At 39.6% G+C, this 22,767-nt stretch overlaps 1 protein-coding gene across 6 annotated transcripts in view; it reads left to right on the top strand.

Moving 5' to 3' along the window:
• Positions 1-22,767, top strand: part of LOC126471670 (telomeric repeat-binding factor 2-interacting protein 1-like) — a 196,281-nt gene that overhangs the window by 65,569 nt on the left and 107,945 nt on the right. For all 6 annotated transcript variants that reach the window (XR_007586363.1, XR_007586364.1, XM_050099880.1 and 3 more), the window contains exon 7: positions 9,261-9,344. Coding sequence is in view for 4 of the 6 variants with exons in the window: in XM_050099880.1 (XP_049955837.1) it covers positions 9,261-9,344 (84 nt within the window). In the remaining 2 variants the exon portion in view is untranslated. The remainder of the gene's footprint in view (positions 1-9,260; positions 9,345-22,767) is intronic.

Genomic DNA, 22,767 nt, shown 5'->3' with positions numbered 1-22,767 from the left:
TGGTCATAGCCCTACAGAAGATCCAGGTACAATACCTGCCTTATCCATCCACCTAGCACATCCTACCCAAGTCCTGTCACAGGTTTATCCTATTGCATCAGAGGCTGGGCCACCAATGAAAGCAACCATGTCATATACCTGCTTTACTGTAGTCACTCCAGAATATTTTTTGTGGGCATGGTCACCCACCAGCAGTCCATTAGAATGAATGACCATTGCCAAACTGTGGCCAAGAACAGAGTGACACAACAGACCGTTGACTACAACATGCTAGAGTACAATGGCTGCACCATAACCCTTTCCATGTGGGATCCTTCCTCCCAGCCAAGTTTTTCTGAACTAAGTAGTTGGAAGTTATCCTTGCTGCATATCCTTTTCTCCCAAACTCCTCCTGGTCTCTTTTGCATCTAATGCACTGTCCTCACACCCTCTACCCAAAAGTTTCCTCTTCTTCTGTCCTGTTACCCCATCTGAATCCATGCTTCTACATCATCTTCATTTTGTGCTGCACCTCACCGGCTCCAGTTCCTATGTTTTGCGTGGCCCACCTGTGCACCTACCACCTTTCCCTTCCCCATTCCTAGCCAGCAACATGGCTGCCTCCTTCCAAGCCATCAGCTAGCCACCTGACCCCCTTTCCCTGCCTTCCAACTCTCTCTCCCTCTACCCACCCAACACAACACAACCCCACTCCAGCCCTCCTGTGAAACTGCAAGCCTCTCATTGTGTGTCCATCTGGCACATATTTTGTGTGTGTGTGTGTGTGTGTGTGTGTGTGTGAGAAAGAGATTGAAGGAATTGCAGACTTTTCTTTCTCTTTTGTCTGTGCCTATTGACGACTCATTGCTTCTGCTATTTGGTAAATAGTAGTAAACTTGTTGATCACAATGTGTGTGGTAACAGGGATGAGTGTCATATTCCTTGATACAAGTGTTCAAGTAACACATACTATCACTTTGATTTCCAAATATGTCGTTATCCTGTCAAGTAACTGGGAGGCTGATTTGGGTGACATATAGGTGTCACATTTTTGAAGCAACATGTGGACATTTGCAAATGTCTGAATCCATTAATTGTATTTATATGGACCAAATCAGTTATCCAAAAGAGTATGCATATCGTCATTTGACTTTCAGTCTCTTGCGTATTATAGAATTTCCAATCATTGGCTTATTCATATTACTGGCTCGCTGAATTGCTGTGCATTCACTAATAACAGAGCTACTGTTTTAATATAAAACCTAAAGCTATCACAAATATACTCATTCATGTAGCCAAGGAAGGTTGTGCATTTGGTTCTACCAGAGGTGTAGTGGTTATGATACTAAACTGTTGCACAGAGGGTCGTGTGTTCAAAACTCACCTGGACTGTAGAATTTTAATTTCTATATTCGGTTCGAGTACATTCTAGAAGTATCCACAAATGTCAAGAATCATTGTACTGGAATGTTCTGTAGATGTATATATACTGTGTGTGTTCTCGCCGGAGACAATTCGCTCTGTGCTCTTGTATGTGCAAGTGCTGAATAAACCTTCATTAAGTGAAGTTGGTGTTTGTAATTCAGCTACTTACACCTTCTTCTACGTGACAATGTGTTTGAAAAGAGATGGAAGTAGAAGAAGGCATGTTAAATGAATCAGTTGGACAATTAATCAGGAGATATACCTCAATCAGGAGAGACAGGTAAATACTAAAACAGTTAGGAAGACTTATTTACTAATCTGTACTACAGGGAAAAACTTCCATGTAGTACTCGCACTCCGAACCATTAAACTGCGACTTTTCGTTCACAGGATACTGGAAAATCCTTGTTGTAATACAAACGATGTAATGAATAAAGATGACCAATTGCATTACAGTGGAGGTATTGATCAGTTGATTGGCATACAAACAGGAATGCGAACTTGATAGCTCATATTTAAAAACTTCCTGTATTTTGTGGAGTACAAAAAACACAGTATTGGCTTGAGAAATTATTTCTATGTGTTGTTTGTGCATAAGAAAATTTGGTCTGATTGACCATATATTTTGCAGGAAAATATGTCTGTGTGGCCTGGAAAAAAAGAAAACTTACAGCTTTTTTAAGTGCCCATCTATCATTGAAAGCAAGAACTATAAGGTGAGTGCTAATGTTGACTCATTCAACTGTGTGATGTTTTCCTTATCTTAAGGAGGTGATTTTGCGTTGGTGTAAACAGAGAATTAATGATAGAATGAGACTGAAGATACAGATGAAACATGTTGAGCTTATAAGTGAGCAGTGTGGAAGATGGAAGATCCATAGGGTGCAGAACAAAGTGTGAGGTACTAACCAGAACATGGATCACTTTACACATGAAACATGAAGAGTAAATACATGTACAGAGAAACTTTAATGAAATACTCACTTAAGTGCATTGTTATGATCTTGTTCTGAATATGAGATCTCATACATTAGTTAGTATGGGAGGATATTTAATATGTTGAACAAATACGGCATATATACATTATCTGACAAAAAAAGTGAAGCACCCAGAAAATATGATTGAATGTCAATGAACTTAATATATGTACATATCATTGATGGATGTGTAACTGATTAGAGCTGCAATGCTTTGTGATGGGTAGAATGGCGACCAGAGTGCAGTAGTGTTGTTTCTGTTTAGTGTTGATACCAGGACTGGTGGGGTATATAAGGAGCGTGAATAGTACCAGATGTTGAGTGATCACTGTGGAAGACATGAAGATGTTGAGTACTCCCACGATACAGCATTATCAGCACATAACAGAGTTTTAAAGGGACATCACTGTGACTCTCCATTTGACTGGCTGGTTGAATTGTGCAGTATCCAGATTTGTGGGGCATTTGGATGTGGTAGTGGCCTCAAGTCAGACTATATGAGAATGTAAGGGCAAGCATATTTGTTGTCAAGGTGCGCCTGATCATCACAAAGGAGGATCATCGTATTGCACTCCAAGCACATTTGCACCTTCTTCATATGTGCACCTGCCATCAGAGAACAAGTAATGGAGCCCAGCAACACTTGGTGTCATCCCACATCTTTGGTAGGAGACTAGCAGTAGCTGTACTAGTGGGTTACCATCCCAGGCTTAGGCTGCCATTAACACCTCAACTTGAATGGCTACATTTGGATGAACTGTGTCACATTGTGTTGCTGTTGAATCATACGAAGGTGGTTTGAAAAGTTTTCAGAATCGCCATGAGAGGTCAGTGCTAGCGCAACAAGTTGTTCAAGTGATATTCATTGGACGGTTTCCTGTAAACATGTGCCATGCCAGTGCTTTTGGAAGAGAGCTGTGGCTGTGATGTAGCTCTGTTGTTCTTCCCACGTACTGATTTGCGAAGATGGAAAAATCGAGATTCGAGCAGTGATTAAATGCTTCATAAAGAAAGGTATGAAAGCAAAGGACATTCATGCCAATTTCCAGAATACACTTGGGGACTCGGGTTCTTCATATTCAACTATTGCCAAGTGGACTAATGAATTTGAATTTGGTCGGGAGAACTTAGGTGATGATCCAGGCAGTGGTCAGCGAAGATATGTCACTACTCCAGAAACCAATGCAAAAGTGCACAAAATGGTCATGGAGGATTGCAGATTGAATGTGCATGAAATTACTTACGCTTGCCAGATGTCATTTGAAAGGGTATATCATATTTTAACTGAAGAATTAGAAATTAAAAAATTATCTGCAAGATGGGTGTCGCGACTCTAGATGCTGGATCAAAAACGCATGAGAATGGACATATTGGAACAAAGTTTGGCCCATTTTTTGCGCCAGTTTGTGATGACAGATGAAACTTGGGTGCACTACTATTCCCCAGAGACAAAACAACAGTCAAAGCAGTGGAAACATGCTGATTCTCCGCTACCAAAGAAAGCAAAGACAGTTCCTTTGGTGGGAAAGATCATGACATCAGTGTTCTGGGATGCAAAGGGGATTCTGTTTGTAGATTATCTCCTTATCTCCCCACTGGGCAAACAGTTACTGGAGAATACTATGCTAACCTCCTGGAGAAATGGCAATGAAAGATACGCAAAAAAAGGCCAGGTATAGCAAGGAAGAAAGTCATCTTCCATCAAGACAACGTGCGTCCGCACACGTGCCGTCGCCAAGGCAAAAGTACCCAAACAAAGGTATGAATTGTTGCCACAGCTATCTTATTCACCTGATATGGCTCCATCAGGCTTCCATCTCTTCTCAAAACTGAAAAATTTTCCTGGTGGATGAAGAATCACTTCAAACGAAGATTTGATAGCCAAAGTTGACAACTATTTTGCAAGCCTGGAGGAAACTCATTTTCAAGATGGGATCAAGGCACTGGAACATCGTTGGACCTAGTGTATTAATCTACAAGGAGACTACATTGAAAAATAAAAAAGTTTCAGTGATGTAAGTACTTTTTTTCTATTCTGTTTTGAGAACTTTTCAAACCACCCTCGTACTTCTGCTTTACCCCAGATGACGATTGTCAGTGAGTTTTTATACCTTCTCTTCAAAGGAGAAGTTGTGTGTTGAGATATAATTAGTACGGTGTATGAGGAATGAGGTAATGGGCTTGGAGTCTGAAGGACGTTGAGAGAGGTAGTGTTCAATAGTGACAAGACCATGCATGGGCATGAGAGCTGTTAACATACAGGGAAGTAATGGAGCTCAGCAACACTTGGTGTCATCCCACACCTTTGGTAGGAGACTAGCAGTTGCAAGCGTATGTTATCCTACCCCACAAGAGGGCAAGCCACCTGTGAAAGCAACCACATCACATACTAGCTCTGCTGAGCTTTTTATGTCGATATGACCACAAACCAGCTGTCCACAATGATGAATGTTCACTGCCAAACTGTGGCCAAGAGCAAAGTGGACCTCCATGTCCCACAGCATGTAACTGAACTTAACATGCTTGATTTCAATGGCTGCTTCACAACCCGAGCCATCTGGATCTTCCCCTCCACCTACAGCTTTTCTGAACTGTGCAGTTGGGATTTATTCTTTCAACACATTCTCTGCTCCTGAAATCAGCCAGGTCTTAATCTGTGCTAATCTGCATTCTCCACACCTTCCACCCAACAGTTTCCACCCCTCGGTCCTGCACCTCCCCACAATTCTCCTCCCCTCCTCCTCATTGTGTGTTGCTCTCTGCCAGCACACCCACTGGTCTTTTTCCCTTCTCTGCTCCTCTTCTTTCTGCTCTCCATTTTCCTCCTCCGCCCTCCTCCACAGCCTGGAATGTTGCACCTGGCAGACCTCTAGTTCATGCATGCTCTGCCAGGCAGTGCTGATTCCTCTTCCCTCAAACATTCAATGCTATCTGTCTTCCTTCCCTGCTCCACTCTGGATTGTTGCTTCTGTTCAATGTGCTTCTGTTGCAGTCTGGCCTACGTGGCCAGAAACAGTGGTCATATGTATCCTGTATGTCAAATGTGCTTGCTTATGAGAATGTGTGTGTATTTTTCAGTGCTGAAGGTAGCTTTGGCTGCAAGCTTATATGTAACAGTCTTTTCCTCATGAATGTAAGCAACTCAATGTGTCATTTTTACAGTGAGTAGCAATCTAATCTTTTCATCAAGATAAGATAGATTGCTACTTAGCATAAAGATGACATTTTCAGTTGCAGACAGGCACAACGAGAACACACACATTCATCAGAAAACAAACAAACACACACACACACACACACACACACACACACACACACACACACACTATTCATTCTCACAAACAAGCAGCCCTCACACTCATATGACTGCCATCTCCGGAGATTGTGGTCATGTGTGCGTGAGGTGTGCTTGCTTGTGTGAATGGGTGTGAGTGTGTTTCCTTTCCTGATGAAAACTTCAGTTGAAAGCTAATGTATAAGTGTATTTTTGTTGTGCCTGTTTGCAGCTTAATATGTTATCTGTACAGGTAGTAGCAAACTATCTTTTTCCTTATATTGTTGATATTCCAACATGGATTTTCCATTGTTTAATCTTTTCCATTGTTTTTCTTAATATTGCGCAAGTTCTTTGTAAGTTTGACTAAACATTGTGATCACTGAAATAACATAACATACCCTCACAGCCATGAAGTTTCATTTTGTTTATTCCTCCCCTTCTGGGTATTTCACTGTTTTTGTCAGGTGTGTATTATTATTTCATTTAATTTTCCCTATAACTGTCTGGGTTAGTCATTTGAAAGATCAGAGGAAAGAAAGAACAGACCACTATTAACATGATCTATACCAGCTTACAGTTTGAGGATAGCCTTATTTGTTGTTTATTGTTGTCATGGGTAACAGGGAGAAAGTACACTAATTGCTGAGGAATTGATTATCATCTTATGAGTCAGTGCATGATAACATTTCTGAAGCAGTGCACTGATATGACAATTGTTTAGATAATTTTGCACACTATTTCAAGATAGTATTGAAACTTATTGAACTATATGTATTGGCTGTTAAAAGGTCCTGTTGTGTTGTATGAAACCACCCATCCACCTTGAAGTCACCTTTGGATTATTTTGTCATGTGCTCATCATAGCAGATGATGTAAACCTGATTTTCATTTCTGGAACATGAGAAATTTCATCAGGCACATAATTACAAATTTTATCAAAAGAAAATTTAGTTGAGAAGACATAAATTGTTATAGAACAGAACTACCTAGTACTTTTCTTCATGAGGACAAATGTATAGTACTGCCAGTAGGCAGTATAAAGGCAAAAGGGACACATTGCTGATGAGACAGGGTCATCTGTAATGAGGACAAAGGTGTCCTTACACTGTTTCTAGCTGCTGTTTGTGCAGAATTATGAATGGTTGAATGTCACAATAGTAATATGAGCAGAAAACACCCCTTCCCCAACACACACACACACACACACACACACACACACACACACACACACACACACACAATAGTGCACCCAGACAAACTTATGAGCAGTTACTGAACCATACCTACCTACTTATAAATGTATAGAATGCCATGAATTCGCTTAGACACCACAAACATCTGTGTGTGCGTCGGGTGGGGGGGTGCATTTTCAAGCGTGACCACTTAGCTGTCACCCACAGCTCATAAAAATTGATTGGAGGTGGTGAAAGGTAGAGACAGGCAGAGTACATAGCTGAATTATTGGATCTGTGTGAGTGGAGTACGAGGTAGTGTTTCGTTTACATGTGAGAAATGATAGCACACCACACTATGGACCCTATTTCACCCTGTGTAACTGTCTTCAACTTCAGAATACCTCTGCAACCTGCCTGAACAGTGCATTGCTGGCAAGCAGGAAATGTTGCCTCATATGGTTTTTAATATTTCGATGTCTCCTGGTGTGTATAGTGACTTGTCAGTCCAGGTGATCTTTTTTCATATTTCAAACAGCTGATGGCAATGTTTCTGTGCCTATGCTAATTTCAATGCTACAAGATGTGGGGTGACCAGAACTACACGTGTGGAGCTATGGCTCATGTATACTAGGCTGAGGAAGTTATACTGAATGGTAAGACGACTAATCAGTTGTTGGTTAACATTGAACTGATGAGTGATTTTCTACTTTTTGGCCTGTCTGGCAGCAGTTACAATCTGCAGTTGTGAGTGGCAGTCACTTTCGTCAGAAGTTCCTGCCCATTGTTGTTGGCTCTGACTTGTGGAAAGCTTGATGATGCATGATCTGAGAGACGTCATGTGATTGTGTTCAGCATCAACAGTTAGGTTGTGATCTAATGGGCTGATATTGTGTGTCTTTCCCATCATGTGCTTGCTTGCAGTACCGATGGCAGTTCTGACAAGAGCCCAGCGACAAGAGACATTTGCTGTGGTGACATGATTGTGCTCTCTCCATCACAGCTGTTATCTCTAGTTCAGTTTCTCATGATATTGAAAATGTGGTATGTGAGACTTCTTTTATTAGGAAAATTCGAATAATAGGACTGAGAGGGACACTTCTTTTATTAGGAACATTTGAATAACAGAACAGAGAGGGACACCGTGAGTTGTGTGTAACCAATTATTAACTTGTACAGTGGATATGTGGTTGAATATTACTCTGAGTGGGTTCTGATATAGTTTGAATGTCAGGGATTTCATGCTTATACAGAACTAAGTATGGAATATAAAGTAGCTCTAAGTTCTAGAAATATACTTCATGAGAATGACTGAGGATGCTTTTTCTTAATAGTATCCACCTTTTTCTATCAAATACCATCTCAATGGAATTTATATCATGCATAGGTAAAGTAATGGAGCATTGATGTAACATTTGACTCTACATGTGCACATTATGATGGACCTTTCAAAGAAAAGAATTTAATGCTTTCTTGTTCATTAAATTGTAAAAAAGTGATAAGCTGTAATTTTTGAACATTGCAACTTTTATCTATTGGTAAAGCAATAATTCCCATTGAAGTTCTAGTTAAAGGTGCATGATTAAATGGGGATAGGCATTCACAGTCATCATAATTTTGACAAATGCATTGTTCTTTGAAATAGGATTTACAATGAAACTCACCATATATTTATACAGTTTATGAAAGATTAGACTTGAAGTTTCATGATTAAAGAAGTTTTGCAAGTTTGGTTGTAAATACAAAAATGTTATTAGATCATAATATCAGAGGTATTAACAATCAAACACAATTGGAAATAAGAGGATCATGTTATCAGTTCATCGCTGCTTTTGTGTGCAGTATGGCTTTGGCAACATCAGCTGTGTAATTTCATTCTGAAATGTTTACATGTTCCCCATTAATGTACAGTTCTGAGTTTGCTTTGCTGTATTATAAGAGCCTTATCTGTTTTCTGTGCACTTTCACAACTAGCATAAAAAATTTGTGTAATAGAATAACCACAGCATACATAGAAGTTCACAATAAAAACATATCACAACAGTTACATTATCAACTACAGATGTTGCTCACAACTTTTCATGATAACCAGCACCTGAACTAACAGAGTAATATGACAGCAGCAAACAATAAAATGAGACATGTCCCAGCTGATTCATTGTGTGTTGCTATGGTAGTTGTTCTGTAAGCAGCCACGTATCACTCCCTTTTTGTTTTTATTTGATCTGAGTATGGGCTTGATTTCAATGGCTGTTCATGTGTTGAAGGTACACATTGATGGGCAGATGTTTTATTTCTTATTTATATTATTCCATGTTTAGTCTGGGTGTTCCATGGTCTTTTTAAGATTAATTATTAATTGAGAGAAATGATCTGATATTCTGCATGCTTAATTGAGGTACTCTATGTTCAATAAACTGCTGTTTTCAGCGGGAAGGTGCCTGCAGACAGTCATGATGTAACAAATTCAGAAAGTAAACTACAATCTGGTTCATCAGTTCCAAGAACAATCAGGTATGTTTCCCTTTAAATGTTATTACAGTAACTTCTGATGATTCATTTATTATTTCTCCCCTTCATACCCCCTTTCCCTCTCCCCTCTCATCATCTCTTCCCCTCCCTCCCCCTTCTTCCCCTCCATACACCCACCCTCTCCATCCTCTTTTCTCCCCCCCCCCCCTCCCCCCTTTCCTTCATTTTTCATCTGCCTGTCCCTCCCTCCTCCTCCCGTCCTCCCTTCATATCACCTCCTCTACACCTCCCAGTCCTCCACCACCACCTTCTGTCTTTTTAGTGCATGTGGGCATGCAAATCCCCATGCCCCCCCCCAACACACACACACACACACACACACACACACACACACACACACACACACACACACACACACACACGCCAAGGATGCAACACATCCACCTTATTTGAAGAGCCATAATCCTTAAAATTAAAAGCAGAATGAATCACAGTTTACATAACAATTTCTTTATTTTTTTCTTTGTATTGTAAGGTGTGGAACAGATGTAAAGTACATAAAGATTGACATAAAAGCAAAAATAGCTTAGGATTTTCTTTCACTAACTCTAGTTCAGAAGTAATTCAGTAGAAACTGTAATAAACATCACAACTTTACAGAAATATAGGTGCCTCTAAGTTCTTGGTCTGTTGAATAATTACGGGGTGTCCGCAACTGAAGTTCCAGTTTCAAAATGCTGTAGAAAGAGAAACACTGCTCAGAATGAAGTCAGATTTGAGCAGAGTATTATTGATGCAGGAGGAAACGTTATTTGGGGGGGGGGGGGGGGGGGGACAAAAAATTTGACCAATAGATGGTTCTGGAAGTGTCAGAACAACACGTGCACCAACAGGTGCGCAGCACACAGCTATTCCACAGTTTGTGTCCGAGATGCCCAACATGACTGTATCCATGAAGGATCACGCACTGCTGATTCTTTTACAAGAATGTTGACTGTCTGCCAGTAACCCTCCAGAAGTTACGTGCACTCAAGGATATTAAAAAAAGCCGTTGGTCCAATGTCTGCTAAGGTTCTGGAGAAAATTAAAAAAGGCATTTTCTTTTGAAATGCAAAGTGATGAAGCAAGGAAAGCAGTTGATCCAACGTCTGTCACGGATGCTGCCACAGCATTCGAGGAGGGGTTGAGTGGTGGTCTACAGACATGCACTGCACAGTGAATTGCCCGAATGCTGGATGTGCCTGCAGTCATGGTGCTTACAATCATACAAAACTACAGTATGTTTATTCTCCACCAGTTTTGGTTATTATAACTATCTTTACAGGAGAAAAGCATGTCATCAGTGGATCAAAAATAAATTTCTGTCAAATTCCAGATTATAATTATGTCTCATTGTGCTTAGGGTACTTTGTAGATGTACTGGTAATTATATTCCCACTGAATGTTAAATTTTACTTGTGACATTGGTCATTAACAGTACTCTTATAATGCTTTTGATGTAAATTGTAAACAAGTAAATTGGAAGATATGTATTGCATAAAAGAAATTGTAATAATTTATTATTATTTACATTTGTGATAATATGGTGATAACAAAGAAAGATATTTTAGCTCATATCTGCCACAGATTTACAAATTTATAAGAATTTAACACAAACTGCATGATTATTTTTATTAACACAGAGTGCAATAAGGCAATGAGCACAGACTACATACACATATACAGTACTTCCCCGTGCGTGGTTTCCTCACTGTGAATTGGATTTAAGTAGTGCCACTGGTACAATATTCTCTTCTTTGTTGTGTTGTTTATGCTGTAATCTGTGTGAACGTTTATTTACACAGTATAATGCTCACACCCATGACAACTTCTCTTGTTCTCTTTTGCATTTTGCTGCTCTTGTTCAGTTCATCTCATGCAGAGTCAGAAGGTAAAGTTCCTGTCCATTTCCATGTGCCTACCTTGTCCTTCCTTTCTTATTATGAACTATATAACTCTTCTCTCATTTAGCTAATTTTTCAAAAAAAATCTGCAAACTGAAATAGTTCAGCCTAATCTTCTGTTGTCATCTTTAGTAACAGTGTGTAAAAACTCTTCACCTGTCCAGATAATTGATTCTATTAGCTCATATGAATATCAAGAGCTCAGATGGCAACCCAGTTCTAAGCAAAGAAAGGAAGGCAGAAAGGTGGAAGGAGTATATAGAGGGTTTATACAAGGGCGATGTACTTGAGGACAATATTATGGAAATGGAAGAGGATGTAGATGAAGATGAAATGGGAGATAAGATACTGCGTGAAGAATTTGACAGAGCAATGAAAGACCTGAGTCGAAACAAGGCCCCGGGAGTAGACAACATTCCATTAGAACTACTGATGGCCTTGGGAGAGCCAGTCATGACAAAACTCTACCATCTGGTGAGCAAGATGTATGAGACAGGCGAAATACCCACAGACTTCAAGAAGAATATAATAATTCCAATCCCAAAGAAAGCAGGTGTTGACAGATGTGAAAATTACAGAACTATCAGTTTAATAAGTCACAGCTGCAAAATACTAATGCGAATTCTTTACAGACGAATGGAAAAACTGGTAAAAGCGGACCTCGGGGAGGATCTGTTTGGATTCCGTAAAAGTTGGAACACGTGAGGCAATACTAACCTTACGACTTTTAGAAGAAAGATTAAGAAAAGGCAAACCTATGTTTCTAGCATTTGTAGACTTAGAGAAAGCTTTTGACAACGTTAACTGGAATACTCTCTTTCAAATTCTGAAGGTGGCAGGGGTAAAACACAGGGAGCGAAAGGCTATTTACAATTTGTACAGAAACCAGATGGCAGTTATAAGAGTCGAGGGGCATGAAAGGGAAGCAGTGGTTGGGAAAGGAGTGAGACAGGGTTGTAGCCTCTCCCCGATGTTATTCAATCTGTATATTGAGCAAGCAGTAAAGGAAACAAAAGAAAAATTCGGAGTAGGTATTAAAATTCATGGAGAAGTAGTAAAAACTTTGAGGTTTGCCGATGACATTGTAATTCTGTCAGAGACAACAAAGGACTTGGAAGAGCAGTTGAACGGAATGGACAGTGTCTTGAAAGGAGGATATAAGATGAACATCAACAAAAGTAAAACGAGGATAATGGAATGTAGTCGAATTGAGTCGGGTGATGCTGAGGGGATTAGATTAGGAAATGAGACACTTAAAGTAGTAAAGGAGTTTTGCTATTTAGGGAGTAAAATAACTGATGATGGTCGAAGTAGAGAGGATATAAAATGTAGACTGGCAATGGCAAGGAAATCGTTTCTGAAGAAGAGAAATTTGTTAACATCGAGTATAGATTTAAGTATCAGGAAGTTCTTTTTGAAAGTATTTGAATAGAGTGTAGCCATGTATGGAAGTGAAACATGGACGATAACCAGTTTGGACATGAAGAGAATAGAAGCTTTCGAAATGTGGTGCTACAGAAGAATGCTGAAGATAAGGTGGGTAGATCACGTAACTAATGAGGAAGTATTGAATAGGATTGGGGAGAAGAGAAGTTTGTGGCACAACTTGACTAGAAGAAGGGATCGGTTGGTAGGACATGTTTTGAGGCATCAAGGGATCACAAATTTAGCATTGGAGGGCAGCGTGGAGGGTAAAAATCGTAGAGGGAGACCAAGAGATCGATACACTAAGCAGATTCAGAAGGATGTAGGTTGCAGTAAGTACTGGGAGATGAAGAAGCTTGCACAGGATAGAGTAGCATGGAGAGCTGCATCAAACCAGTCTCAGGACTGAAGACCGCAACAACAACAGCTCATATTCATCCAAGTGTAGTATATGTTCAGATTTAGTTATTTTTAAATGGTGTTCAGATGAGCATTGTATTTCTGTGGATACTACATTTTCGCTCTCATTTTTCTGTATAGGTATTAACAGGTTTTTCTATTAATTTAAAAGCATTTAATATGGTAGTGGAATGCACTGAACTGTGATCATTTTTAATCCAAGATACAGTGTTTTGTTGAACTAAAAATTGTTCCGATGTTTCCACAGTTATTCACTATTCTTTTTCTTGGAAACCATTATACTAACAAAGGCATAGTAAAAACATTGAAAATCATTAGAAATTGATAGATACTTCTCTGATTACATTAAATGCTTTGTAAAGTGAGACATGAAAACAATCTTTACCTCATTGCATTGAGATGTTATCCATGCCTCATATGATGTAAATGAGTGATGGTTGACAAATCAACAAATATGGAATATATCACAGGCTTTGTGCTATAAATAAAGTTGTTGTGTTATTCATTTATATTGCCACTACAAGTATCTGTGGTTCACACCCTCTTCTTTGTGTGGATAATTGTTTAGTTATATAGCTTATTAGTGAAGAACAAAGATGCCTTTCTCCACACCAGGAGACCAAGTGTAAGGTAGGTAATGTTGTGTCCTTTGAAGGGAAGTAGAGTCAAAAAAGAGACCACGTACTGCATCTGCTGTCCACTGTACATTATATTTGTGCACAAAAATTTTAAATTTGCCTGTGAATGGAAATAAATAATAGCATTAACTTCCTTAATCTCTCCATCTGCAAGCAAGGTGACAAATATGTCCTCCACATTTATAGGAAACCAGCCACCACAGACATAAATATAAATGTTTCATCCTTTCTCCTGAACATGTACAGATTAGCAGAATACCTCTCATTCATTCATAGAGCTCTAAAAATCCCACTCCAAAATGAAATGAGATCCATAAAATAAATAGCTACAGTGAATGGGAATGAACCCACACTAATAGACAATTTAGCAAAACAAAAGTAAAAAAAGAAAATAAACAAAGTAACCCTCAAGAACTGGGAAAATACACTAACAAAGTGCATCACCTTCCTCATTAATGTCTCCTAACAAATTGCCTATTTTTCAAATGACATAAAATAAGAATTGCACGCCGAGCAAACAATAAAATTTCCTGCAGACTATCTCATAATACTGAAAAGCAGCTAAGATAAATTTCATCCTCTGGCATACATAAAGTCATGCACAATAAGTATCCAGCTCAATACATATGTCAAACAGGCCATAAATTCCATGCCATGGTCAAAGAATACATCAAAGTCTTAAGATAGAACACACCACACACATCTGCAACATCTTCCCATGTGACAGTGTAGAAAGCAATCTTTAAATATTACACACATTGAACAATGGTCCAATGACATCTTTATATGAAGAACTGAAAATCAGTATCCACAGAAAGAAGCTTGGAGAGAATCTACTCAGTAGCAATAATGAAACTGGCTCAGCCAACTTCTTCAAAAGCTCTGACAAAGTACTTAAAGCACTTTCATAATTTACAAATTTCAGGGCACCTCATGTTCTTTAACCTCATTCATTCATTACCCAGTAAGTTCAGATCCAGATTCAGATTTTTTATTAGTCATTTAGCATTATTACATGCAATAGACTTCATCAATTCACTTAATCTATTAATTTTGTAAAATACATTTTTACATATTTAAGTTGATATTGAGCATATCTAAAAATTCTTCTAATGAATAGAAAGGGTTAGTTAGTTAACAAGAAGTTGTGTAACTTTTCCTTAAATACTTTGACTGGTATCCTTGAGGCATGTTTAGACAATTTGTTATATATTTTAATTGCCATATATTTATGTCTGGTGCTAGTTTTTGCTAATCTATTTTGTGGTAAGAGCAAAGAAATACAGATTCTTGTATTGTAGCCATGCCTTTGATTCGTTACACCTAAATTTGAAAGTTCAGCAAGTATATAGTCAACAATATCAAGAATATATAGATTAATAACGGTTAATATTTTATATTTAATGAACAATGGTTTACAATGTGTCCTATTAGCTGCCTTTGCCTTTACTCTAATTGCTTTCTTCTGGATTGCCAGAATTTCTCTCTCTCTCTCTCTCTCTCTCTCTCTCTCTCTCTTTTTCTCCAGAGTATTCACCCGCACCTTAAAACAGACTGAAAAAAGCAAAGTACATTGTCCTTACATATTCATATGTCGCAGAGCATATCACTCTCTTCAGCTGATATATAATTCTTGACAGTCTAACCACTATGTGTTCAACATGAGAGTTCCATGTTAATTTATTATCAAGTATGTTATCTAAAAATTTTGCATTTTGTATTTTTATTTTTACAGTCTTTGGTAGACTGAACAACATGTTCTGAGTCTTTTTCTCATTTAATAGTAGACTATACACATTAAACCATGATATTGCATTTTCTTTTGCCATATTCATACTGCTAACAAGGTTATCAAATACATGGTTTACAGACAGAGAAGTTGTATCATCTGCATACATATACGTCTTTACGCCTATGTTTCCTGGTGAGTCGTTTATGTGTAAAAGCAATAGAAGTGGTTCTAATTTAGATCCCTGTGGCACTCTGTGTTGAACCTCAAGTGTATGTGACAGATGACTTCCTGAAATCACCGCTGGCTTCCTTTTATTAAGATATGATATGGAGAGTTTTAAACTTTTATCACATATTCCATAGTATTCATGTTTAGACAGCAAAACAGAGTGGTCATCACAGTCAAGGGCCATGCTCAGATCACATAATGTTACCTTTATGTGAGCATAGTCCTCGAATGCTGCTAAAATGTCTCTCACTAAGACCTCTGTGGCATGTGTAGTTGACTTGTTTTCTATAGCCAAACTGTGATGTACTTAGTTCTAGGTGCTCATACATGTGCTGACACATGTGCTTGAAAGACTTTGGCTAGTACTGGACTTAATGAAATTGGCCTGTAGTTTACTGGATCAGATTTACTACCCTTCTTAAAGACCAGAGTCACCTTGATTAGTTGAGAGGATTGAGAAAAACACCTTCTATGAGACACAAGTGTATCGAATATGTTTATGATGCTGCAATGTAATGTATTACTTCTGTCAGTAGATTGTTTGACATATTAAAAATATCTGTTCTACAAGAATTTTTCATTTCTTTGACGATTTTAAGAACTTCATCTTGGCATATCTCTGTGAAGTGATTTAATGAAGGTCTGGCCTAATTATGATTTAGGTTTGTGTTCTTAACATAATCTATTTATGTTACATTGGGTGTCCTGATCAACTTTTTTGATTTCAGTAGCACAGCTTACAAAATATTTGCTGAATGTATCTGCTGGCATTGGGACTGCCTTATCAAAATTTCTGATTTCCCCTTTAACAATATTAATTACTGACCAGGCTATTTTACACTGGTTTTTATTATTTTTTATGGGATTAGTGTTGTATCTTTGTGTAGCCAATTGTAGCTCTTTCTTGTACATTTTCTTAGTAGTTATTTCGAGGTCCTTAATTTCATTAGAATTATTTACTTTGCCAAGGCACTTTAACAGCATTAGTTTTTTAAACTCTCCAATCCTTTGGTGTACCACAGTTACCCTTTCTTGTTTTATCAGATTTCTTTGGAACAAAAGAGCTTTTAACATACCTATTAAGTAGTTGTGGAATGTTTAGTAAACTGTTTGGGAATTGGAATCACATCTTTGAAATAATTTGTCCTAATTAGTTATGCTCAACTGGTGTGTTAGTTTTCTGATATTGTTTTTTGTTAGTATTAAGATGTTAGGTTTTGGTAACTTTTGTATGGCCTTGTTCCCATCCCCTTTTATAAAATGTGTTAACTGTACTGTTAGAATGGAGCAGTCTGAGAAATCAAATTCCTTTACACTAGTGGAGGATGTGCCACGAGCACAGTTGACAAAAGCATTATCTAAGTACACGTTTATTATTGTCAGTTCTGAATGTACATGATGGAAGTTGTGTTGCCTTAGCATATTCAGTCACTTCCTTAAACCAGGTTTGTTACATGTTACATCAAAGCTTGAATTAAAGCCTCCCCAATTATATTTACAAATTGTTTCCACTTTGTTATGTAGCAGAGTACAGTATCTAAATTATCTGAGCCAGGGGAATACATACCAAGATAAGTTTCATTACATCACATATGATTCCAGTAATTGCACAGTGTTTCTCTACACATGTCCGACTAAGATCTAGTTCAACCTACAATATATAAATATTATCTGTAATAATCTATATAAAAGCACTTAAATATAATAAATGAATTGTGCACATGTCCATGTTGTGTGGCAGGACATTCATATTCTTTACGATAAAAGAAAACCATGTTTATGTATGTAATCATTCAATATAATAGTAGAATTGTGATCTGCTGTAACAAACAGCCAAGGTCCAAAACAAAGTAAGCAAATGTACAGTGGAGAGCACATGCAGCAAGTAACAGTATGCAGCCTTTTTTCAACCCTACTTTCTTTCAAAAGAGACAACATAATCTACCTTGCCCTTGGTCTAGCCCAGGGGCTCAGCATTCATTTTCTGGGTACCTGAAGAAACGGTCGCTTAAGGCTCTCAGTATTTTAAAATGTCTTTGTCACTCTACATGGGGAGTGGACAGGGCTTGTCTGCTCCACTTTTATAGGGCATTTGTGCAATCTCAGCTCGATTATGGGTGCACGGTGTATGGGTCTGCAAGACCTTCTTATTTGAAAATGTTGGACATGGTGCATCATGAAGGCATTCTATTGTCCACTGGGGCATTCGGAACAAGCCGCATACCCAGCCTCTATGCAGAGGCTGGTGAACCGCCACTTCACATCAGGCAATGGCTTCTTACGGTGTGCCAGATATATAAAACACTGTCCACACCATACACACCTGCATACCATACCGAAGCTCGGCTTCCGCTGGCACGGCTTTTTCATACCTGGCAACGTGCAATGAGGCCCTATGGGATTCGTACACAGGATTGCCTTTTAGAGATGGACGCGGCTGGTCTCAATGTTTTACGTTGAGGTTGGACCAGATTTCCACCCTGGCTCCTCCAGAGACCCAGGATTATTTCAGATTTGACTAATTTTAAGGATAGTACACCAGATTTTACATACAAATCTCTATTTTTTAACACTTTAGATATGCATCACGGTTTCACGGTCATTTACGCTGATGGCCCCAAACGTGGGAATTTCCTTGGCTGCTGTGTCGTGTTCCCAGACTGTGTCACTAGGATTCGCCTTCCTGCTGAGCATACCATTTTTGCAGCAGAGCTCCACGTGATCCTGAAGGCACTGGAGCAGATGCGTCGTCTTCCGGGCAAACTTTTTCCCATCTGCTCCGATTACCTTAGTGCCCTACAGTTGTTGCAGAACCTGTACCCAGCTTAGGAGTTGGTCTGGCTCATATTAGACCAACTGTACTTGCTCCACCAGCAGCGTAAGCAGGTATCATTCTGCTGGGTGCCAGGTCATATAGGGATATGGGGCAATGAACAGGCCAATCGGGCTGCCAAGGAGGCCCACATAGGACGGGATGTGACACAGTGTCCTATTCCCTTGCAGTCTGTCATTTCTGTCCTACACAGGAAGAGCATGCAGTTGTGGGAGGAGGAATGGCTGGCGGTGACAGCCAATAAGCTGCGGTTGCTGAAGTTCACAAACCGTCCACGGTGCTCCTCCTTGTGGTTGCTCAGGCGGGATGAAGTCACACTCGCTCATCTTAGGATTGGGCACTGTCCCCTCTCACATAGCTTTCTATTACAGCAGGAGGATACCCGTTTTGTGATGCCTGTGGTGAGCACATCTCTGTCTGCCACGTTTTAACAGAGTGCATTTTATACCGTGATGCAAGGGCGGTGGCAAAAATTGGGATCTGCCCTCTATTTTAGCTGATGATGAGACGAGTGTACTTAGGGTTTTAAAGTTTTGCAATGTGTCTGGCCTCTGGCCTAAACTTTTAAGCTGGAGGTTTTAGTATGTTGCGGAGTGGCTGGCGCCTCCTTCCCCTTTCTTGATCCAATCACAAAAAAGATCAACCATGCTCTTGTGGAATTTACACTTCTGGAACATGGGGTTTCTGAATGGTAAACAAACAGCAGTTTTATTTTCAAATCGCCTCATGCATTGGCGCAGAATAGCAGTGTGAGATGGTCTTTCATTGGCTTGTCAATGGGCAGTGCATTCTCCTCTGCTGTTACAAAGGTACGCTTCGCCATGTTTTTCCAGAATGGATCCATCTTGTCACAATTAAAAACCTGTTGCGGGCGATAACCCTCAGAATGTACGAGTATCTTGAAGTTGCTGTTGAAGTTCTCTGCTCCCTTCATGTCGGAGCTGGCTGCTTCGCTGTGCCTCACAATGCTGTGGATACTGATTCTTCTCTTAAACTTCTCAAACCACCCACAGCTTCCCTTAAACACTTCTTTGGCCACTGACAATCCTGGTGTCTTCTTAACAAGGTTGGCGAAAATCATTCTCGCCTTCTCACAAATGATGATCTCGTTAATAGTATTGCCTTGCAATTGCTTTTCATTTATCCATGTATGGAGCAACCTTTTGACATTGTCCAGAATAAGAAACTGTTGTTCTGATAATCTTGTCACTCCCTTTGAAGCATCTGCCTCCTAAAGCTTGTCCTTGTCCTTGTTCTTGAGGATAGTGCAAATAGTTCATGTAGACTGATTGTTGTGCGTACTAAGTAAGCAAGCTCATACCACGTTCATGTTTTTCAGTGATTTCACATTTCATTTCTAAGGTCATTTTCTTTCTCTTATGGTCGTCTTTTGCGGCTTTATCTTCGGGGAAGTTTCTGCAGAGGTTAATAAAATTTGCACACAAAAAACACTGTGTGAACTCAAGTTTAGAAAAATATGTGATCACTAGCTGCACTAAGACAGTAGCAGAAATAGCACTTAACCCCAACTGCAGTACGTACTAAATATGCCATTGTCAACAGTGAAACATATTCATATTGTTGAACATTTCCTGCATTGCACATGAATGGCTGGTGACATCACACTAAATCGTTATTATTCGTTATGCGAAACATTGCATGTTAAGCGAGTCTCTTTTTTTTTTGCGAATTGCCTGTTTTGGGAGGTGCTTGTTAAATGAGTTTCCACTGTATTATACAACTATAATATTGATGGGTCACAGTTGGAATCCCTCAGCTCATACAAATGGGTATAAAATTTGAAGAGATAGGAAATGGAAGGATCACATAGTCTCAGTCGTAAGTAAAGCACCGAGTGAGGTGGTGCAGTTGTTAGCACACTGGGCTCTCATTTGGGAGGACGATAGTTCAAACCCATGTCCAGCGATCCTGAGTTAGGTTTTCAGTGATTTCCCTAAATTTCTTCACGTAAATACGGTGATGGTTCCTGTGAAAGGGCATGGCCGACATCCTTCCCCATTCTTCTCTAATTTGATGGGGCTGATGACCTCACTGTTTGGTCCACTCCCCCAAATCAACCAACCTTAAGTAAAGCAGGTAGTAGACTTTGGTTTATCAGTAGAATACTGGGGACTTGCAATTAGTCTACAAAGGAAATTGCTTATAAAACACTCATGTGCCTCATCATAGAATATTGTGCAAGTGAATGTCACACATACCAAATAGGACCAACACAGGATATCGAATGTATAGGAAGAGCAGCATGGGCAAATGCTTAAAGATAGATGCAAACTATTCCATGAAAGCCTACTTACTTAGAAAGCTTCAACAACCACATTTAAGTGATAAATCAAGGAATATACTTCAATCCCTTAAGCATTGCTTCCATAGGGACCGCAAAGACAAGATTAGACTAATTACAGTGCTCACAGAGTCAATTAAGCAGTCATTCTTCCTGTGCTCCACACATGAATGTAACAAGAAAAAGCCTAATCCACCTCACAGTGGTTTTGCAGAGTATGGATGTAGATGAAGGTGTAGCTATTTCTGTACCAGATTGACTAATCTTCCATCTTTCAGGTAAATAATGTGTTTTGGTTTTCTGTATCCTTTAACTTGTACACCTTACCTTACGTAATTTGGGGATGCTCTCAGAAATTTCCCAATTTTATCTTTCTGCTTTTGTTCATAGATTTCAAACCTGTGAAACTATTAATGTTAAGGCAGAATGTAACAGACTTGTCATCTTCTAAATACACTGTGCAACACAATTAAATGGCCACCTTTTCAAAACTCCATAATTGTCTCCCATTAAGACACGTAAGTTTGAAATTTGGGTCAAAGATGGCTACAACTTTTCTCTGTCTTGGTGCAAAAGCATGGTACCCTGTGATATCACCCTCTGGCTCAGCAACATTTCAGACAGCAAGTGTCAACGTGCCAAACAAAAGCCAGAGCTAAGTAGTTCATATGAGGTATAAGGTGTGTTAATTACATCACATTCACACCAAATTTTGCCACAGTTCTGCTCAACACCATCATGGGCATGTCACACAATGGGGAGGCCATCACACCTCCTCTTACCCTCATTTCAGCCCTTCTTTTAACATCTCTGCAATGGAGGTCGGAACCGCTACACCCAACATTGAAATTACACAGTTTTCTTTTGGGTGGCTGAGGAAATCATTTCAGATAGACCGTCATTCAAAATCAACATGAAAAGTCTTCAGGATGTGGCATAGAAGGCATCAGTTAAACCACCTGTTCCCTTAGAGCCTCGGTTCCCATACATTTCGCAGTCGAAAATGACAGTTTATAGTGCAATAAGCAACAGGATAACATTCTTGACACTGCTGACACCGCCCTAGTTGATTCAACCCCTCTCTAAGGATACTGTGGAGCTGTAGCTGCATTAAACATAGTCATGTCATGGAGTGCAGCACAAACACAGTTTCTCCACTTTGGAATGCAGCACAACCACAGTTTCTCCTCTGGTGCACAGGGCAGAACCACTAGGTACTGTTAAAAACTGTTCACGAGGATTGAACATGATCTGAAGCACCAAAGGGTGTTTATGATTTTTCAGTCCTCTAGTTTTGCTCCCTTCTGTTGTGTGATCATGGAGGGATGACATTGATACATGCATGAATAAAATAGCAAACTATGCCTCTACAAGCCCCCAGTTTGGCAATACCCTTGGTGCCACCCACACTCCTTTGTTGAGCACAGTAAAAATGTACCTGTACAGAGACACGTCAGAGCACCTACCATTGCACTACAGCACGAGAGGATTGTTCTATTGCTTGGCAGGAGACCTGGGACCAAAGAGAGATGCACCGACTCCAGACAATTGCCGTGCTACTACTGGTCGAGTGGTGTCGGCACAAACAGTTTGGCGATGCCTATAGGAACAGCACATTCGTCCACCCATGTCAATGAAGGATCCCACCTAGACATGTGCACATTACGTTATCAGGTTGGAGTTTGCCAGCCATCACATTCAGTGGGGTATGGAACATATGAGTCTGGTGTTTTTCACGGGTGAGTTACACTTCCCTATGTTTGTCGTCATGATGAGGAAGTGAGGAATCATGCAGATGTCGTTTCCCTGCAGACTGCATTTCGTAGCAGAAGTGTCATGAATTGGGGAGGCATTAGACACAGGAAAATACCCCTCATCATAGTGCCTCCTCCTGCATTGAACACACAGTGCTACTGGTATGGGGTAGTGCTGCAGCTTTTGGAT

This window comes from Schistocerca serialis, chromosome 1, assembly GCF_023864345.2.
Source record: "Schistocerca serialis cubense isolate TAMUIC-IGC-003099 chromosome 1, iqSchSeri2.2, whole genome shotgun sequence".
Classification (NCBI taxonomy): domain Eukaryota; kingdom Metazoa; phylum Arthropoda; class Insecta; order Orthoptera; family Acrididae; genus Schistocerca; species Schistocerca serialis.
The sequence above is the reverse complement of the archived record's forward strand: the minus strand, read 5'-3'. Positions and strand labels throughout refer to the sequence as shown.